Here is a 5626-nt window from a genome sequence, read left to right as displayed (position 1 = left end):
GTTTACAAAGTATTACGGGCTGTTTTCAAAACAAATCTTCTCTCCCCCCTGATTTTCAGGGGGTGGGCCCCTCACTTTATTTCTATCCAATCAAAACCATCCAAGTAAGCCACTCCGTAATCCCCAAATCCCCAAACATAGTTTGACAACTCAATACGTAACATCAATCCTGTAAGGATCTATCTGTAGGTGTAGCATTGTTCGTGCTTCAATAGCTCTGTAATATATTTCTGTAGTGTGTTATATTCTTCCTAAAAATTAGTGTGCTTCTTGGTAATATCTTGCGAAGATCGTAAATACACACACATATATAGAAGGTACACATTCATCAGTATGCCAACATTTTATTCATTATAAGCGGGGGCATATCACACAGCCTTCCTAACAACATAGTATATACGAGAGCACTCATTTGTTCTCGTTAAGATTTTTGTCTATGTCGATCTGAACATTGTTCAGAGACGCGAATCGATGACGGATTCAAGCTCGTGCGCCTTGTCACACTGTGCACTGTATCACAAACAGATCCTGCATCGTAACAGCTGCAGAACAGAGAATCAAAATAAATGTCTTCTATAAACAGGCAAGGTTTACTAGTTTCAACTTTCAAGAGCCCGGACAATCTGCATCTGAATCTGAGTTCCATATATACCTCCGATCAAGATAAAGTTCAGTTCCTTCATAACAGGATCCGACGAGGCGTCGAGGATAGCCAGGCACGTTTTCTCGTCTTCCTGCCATGCCAACAAACATACACAAGACATGTTTGCCATTAATTGTCCAGTGATGCTTATCGGTCGGGTTATCGAATGTTCACCTTCACGATGAGGTAGTTTTGAGGAGGGATGTCCAGGTAGCTGGTGCCGTGGGCGTGGGTAATTTTTAGTGACAGTGCCTTGAATTGGTTCTTCACATCATTGACAGATCTGAATGGCTTTTTCCCTTTCCAGCATAGAGGCAGAGCGCGACCCTTCACCTCTACAAGTGATGATTCACTGAGAGTGCCTCTGACCTGAAAGGCTCAAATCCCATGAGTACCATTTTATTTTATTTATGATCTCTGTTCAAAATTATGGGCATCAGAAATTCAGAATGCACTGTGGTTCGAAATTTACCTACCTTTGAAACAAGTTCATTGTATATCTGGGCAGGCACCAAGGTGTAGGTGGTACCACTGTCAAATACAGCCTCAAATGTTGGATTCCCTCTTATCGGCTGTTTGTCAATGAACAGCTCTGCTAGGCCAGGTGAGTAGTAAAACCTGGGGTAAAATGTTTGGAACCAAATGAAAAGTAAAAAATCAATAATGATACTCTTCTCTGACTATGCATGTTAGAACCAAAAAAAAAAACTAAAAGCAAAAGCCATGATCACAAGGAAATTCTTACAAGGATTCTCTCATGGGTGCCCAGGTTACGCCGCGGGAAGGCGGATTGAAGTCCCCGACGTAGAGGACACCCTTTCCTTTGCTGCTGAGGCAATGTACAATGACGTTCTCTGTTATCATCTTTAGCCCCTTGAGTTGCGCGGCAAAGCCTGCCTTTCCCCTCCCGAGTCCAAGGATGCCATCTACCGACGAGGGCGGTGCGTCTGCTGCTTCCTCCTGATTGTATCCACATCTGTACAAAATGAAAGTGACCATGCATCATCAACATCCAAATACAGTTGGGAACATGTGACACTAATATTTCAGTTAGCGCCGTACCCGAAAGCGATGTTTTTCTTGTCTTTCCCAGTGACAGAAATGATGTCAGTGGCAAGGTCACCTTCTGACTTCCCGGTGACATACTGAATCTCGTAGTGGCATCGATGTGGATCTTTCCTGGAGCAGTCAGGGATCCCAGGCACGTCTCTGCGCATCGCAGCACATAGCGGGCCACCACATTGCACCTTCAACTTGTCAGCTGCTGGCTTGTAATATGGGTGTGGTGGCCTCTGTGGTAAAACGAAACATATATCAAAGCAAAGATCGATCATACCAAACATTTTTCAGAAGTATCGTTGGAATGAACATGCGGCATCAAACACAAAGTATTACAAATTGAACGGCAATATGTGGTATTGCGGAACCGAGTGTTGTTAGCTGTTACCGGGTGGCAGCCCTTGCAGCCGTGGACCGGGTGGTGGCACTCCAGCCAGGTGAGGTTGCTGCCAGTGTCGACGTCCAGGAAGTAGGGCTTCGCAGGTTCACCGATGCTCAACGTAGCATAGAAGTGGCTGCAGAGGTACAGAAAAGGCGCGTCAAATATACGGAGAAAACCTCAAGACTGTGAAGGCCATGAAGGGTTGAGAGAAACATACCTAACAGGGTAGACATTGCCTCCGAGCGGGAACTTGATGGCGGAGGACGGCGCGATTGGGAGCAGGAGGAGGAGGAGACCGATGATCGGAGACGACATGGCAGCCATGGTGGGGGAAGAAGAGGCAGAGCTGTGGTTTGCACTCCTCTGCTGGAACTCTGTGTTCCTTTGGATGGTGCGAACAAGGTGGTGAGGTATTTATAGCCGCTGGCTGCCAAGCTTAGTTTCCTCCGCTGCTTTCTTTTTATTGTGCACTTTTTTGTGGGTTTTAATATTGACTTTCTTCTCAAATGATGTGTAATTAAGACTTAATGAAATTAAGGCCGACAAGAAAGATTTAGATAGCAAAAAATATATATTTGGATTTACATAATCGTATAACTCAATTGAGTTCGATGGGCAGTGATATAATTATACCAGCCAGCCATTTTATAGAATTCACACAAATAAATGACCAGTAAATAGTGATGCTCTGCTTGACACTCAGAGGTTACTGAGACTGTAGGGAAGATACATTTCAAATAAATCATGGCATGCCATATGATACATGACCATGACTAGCAAAATAATGAGGCATCACACACACACACACACACACACACACACACACACATATAGGGAAAATGCATCCTACCACATAGTGGTAGTTACCCCACATGTCTCATATACTACCATGTGATATTATATATATTACTTTATCATTCTAAATATGTTCATATACTATATCTAAGATATTTAAACGCAAATTACATGGAAAATTGCATATGAGCCCATAATTTTTGTTATATTTATGAAATACGTATATATTTGTACATAAAAAAGAGTATGCTTAAAATATGATACATACTACCTAAAAAGAAGTATATATACTACCTAAACATTGTTATATACTACATACTACACGTACATACTATCGATTTTGACAGATACTACATACAACATACCAAACGCAAGTGATGGTAACTACCACTGGTGGTAGATAAAATTTGTCCTATATATATATATATATATATATATATATATATATATATATATATATATATATATGCATACTATTTACTGCAGAAATTCTTTAATTGTGTGGGCATATGTGGTGTAGCTGAAGAGTAATGAGAACAGTGGTTCACTTCCAGTGAGATAACTGAATAACTTGCACTCTAATAATGTTTGCCCAGAATGTTAAGGGTAGAAAGGTTCCCATATCTGTCTTGATCATTCTTCAAGCGCACATTTCACGGTTGTGTTCACTACAAAAGGGATATGCATATTGCTAGCCAAATATGTACTAATGACTCATCTTGGAAACCACAGAAATATATAAGGAACATGGAGGCGGTTTCAATCTCCACTCCATCAAGCAACCATTATTTCGAAACTTAGAAGCAAGCATCATACTATGAAAAGGAAAAATATGATACATGAACTGACAACAAATACTGTTGCAACTCATGCCTATCAAAGCTAATGCTCAACATGTGCCAAGTGTAACTGCTCAGGTGTGTGCACAAAATTCTGTGCGCAGTGGGTTGCAGAGACACAAGAATTTCATCTTCATATAACTTTACTATATATGCAACATCAGTCAGTACTCAGCAATCAGAATTGGTTTTTAAGTTTCTCATATTTTAGAAGTATTAGCCCATATATAAAAGAATGCTATCTCGGTGTACTACTCACCGTCGAAACTAGAGTTATCCTGCCTACGTGAACGCATCTGATCAATAAAATATACAGTTGCATAAGGCCTACTCACAATGTTACCTATCTGATCCAGTGGAGCATTCAGTTCTGAGTCCAAATAAAGCATAACAATCAAAAGTCAGAATCAGTTACAAATTCCACGTGAGTATAATGCTAAAAAATTCTGAAGCAGCACTAGTCACACAATCTGACAACATTTTCCATAGAAGGAAATGAACTCTGAAAAATGGTCTGAAGTATAATAGCTCAACAATCTTTGGAGCTTGATCCTGTCAGGTTTCATTCAGTGTAACAAGGAAATATGTAGAGCTTGATTAAGCTTTGCATCCAATCGGTAGCAGCTTCCCATGCATGCATATGATTTCTTAATCACATTTCAGTGTTTCACCATGACCCAATATATTTTGACTATGGAAATTCGAAAATAAATTTATTTTGGTCTACTTGCTTTACATGATACACATGCAATGTAATGCATCTTCCAGATATGTGGATACTATTTACTGCAGAAATTCTTTAATTGTGTAAGCATATGTAACATGCATGAAGAGTAATGAGAACAGTGGCTCATTTCCAGTGAGATAACCGCAAAACTTATAATAATGTTTTCCCAAAATGTTAAGAGTAGAAAGGTTCCCGTTTCTGTCTTGGTCATTCTTCAAGCACACGTTTCACGGTTGTGTCCACAATGAAAGGATATGCATGTCACATAGCAAAATATGTACTAATGACTCATCCTGGAAACCACAGAAATAGATATGGAACATGGAGACGGTTTCAATCTCCACACCATCAAGCAACGATTATTTTGAAATTAGAAAAACGTGGAAGCAAGCGTCATGCTATGAAAAAGACAAGAACTGACAACTAACACTTTTGCAACTCACTATATAAACATCATCAGCCAGCAATCAGGATTGGTTTTACAGTTTCTCAGATTTGAGAAGTAATCCACATTAACAAGAATGCAATTTCAGCATACTACTCACTCTTGAAACTAGAGCCATCCTATCTATGTGAACGCATCTGAGCGGGGAAATATAGTTACAGAAGGCTAAGTCACAATGTTACCTGTCTGTGGAAGATTACAGTTCTGAGCTCACTACTAGATAAAGGACTGTTAGTGGCGCATCTATTTTTGCCATTAATGATGCACTATAGGTGCGCCACTAGTAACAAATACTAATGGCGCACCTCTGGTGCCCCATTAGTATTGCAGGTAATAGTGGCGCACCTTATAGTGCGCCATTACTATTGCTACAGGTGCCACTGGTAACTTTTTTTTATTTTTTTTTAATTTTGAAGGCGGGAAAATAGTAGTGGCGCACCGTCTAACCCTCACCGTGCGTCATTGCTATTTTTGAATTTTGAATTTGGATCTGGATCTAGATCTGGCTCATTTTTTTGGCTTGTTTTTTTGCTCTTTTTTTTTGCTTAAATTTTTTTCAAATTTCGTTCTTGACCTGGATCTCGTACGTTCTTTGTGCCGGGGGAGCTCCACATGTGGCCGGAAGTAGAGGAGGAGGGAGGAGAGACCGTGAGGAGGAGAGAAGGGAGGAGAGACCGTGAGGATCAGGAGAGGAGGGAGGAGGAGGTCGCCGGAGAGGAGGAGGAGGACCGTGAGC

General features: G+C 40.8%; 1 protein-coding gene across 2 annotated transcripts; it reads right to left on the bottom strand.

The window, feature by feature from the left end:
• Window positions 1–309: 309 nt before the first annotated feature.
• LOC119292230 (aspartic proteinase Asp1-like) lies at window positions 310–3248 on the bottom strand. Of its 2 annotated transcripts, XM_037571058.1 has the most exons (8): window positions 2302–3244; window positions 2091–2217; window positions 1706–1935; window positions 1389–1619; window positions 1120–1261; window positions 818–1012; window positions 653–734; window positions 310–542 (listed from the first exon to the last, which is right to left on the bottom strand). In XM_037571058.1, exons 1-8 carry the CDS (start codon window positions 2406–2408, stop codon window positions 499–501), a joined length of 1158 nt encoding a protein of 385 aa, XP_037426955.1. In that variant the 5' UTR covers window positions 2409–3244; the 3' UTR covers window positions 310–498. The 2 variants fall into 2 exon arrangements, with proteins under 2 accessions (XP_037426955.1, XP_037426954.1); XM_037571057.1 differs by lacking the exon at window positions 310–542 and having other exon boundaries at window positions 549–734; window positions 2302–3248.
• Window positions 3249–5626: the final 2378 nt, after the last annotated feature.

The sequence above is a fragment of the Triticum dicoccoides genome, chromosome 4B (assembly GCF_002162155.2).
Source record: "Triticum dicoccoides isolate Atlit2015 ecotype Zavitan chromosome 4B, WEW_v2.0, whole genome shotgun sequence".
Taxonomy (NCBI): Eukaryota; Viridiplantae; Streptophyta; class Magnoliopsida; order Poales; family Poaceae; genus Triticum; species Triticum dicoccoides.
Note: the sequence above shows the minus strand (reverse complement) of the source record. Positions and strands in the feature narration are given on the sequence as shown.

What these genes read in the sequence shown, in the direction of transcription:
- LOC119292230 (XM_037571057.1), bottom strand. Translation starts at nt 2,408, where the DNA reads ATGGCTGCCATGTCGTCTCCGATCATCGGTCTCCTCCTCCTCCTGCTC. An exon ending in GCTGCAAGGGCTGCCACCCG is followed by an intron (nt 1,936 to 2,090) that starts GTAACAGCTAAC and finishes GTTTTACCACAG; the next exon opens with AGGCCACCACACCCATATTA. An exon ending in AAAACTACCTCATCGTGAAG is followed by an intron (nt 735 to 817) that starts GTGAACATTCGA and finishes TTGGCATGGCAG; the next exon opens with GAAGACGAGAAAACGTGCCT.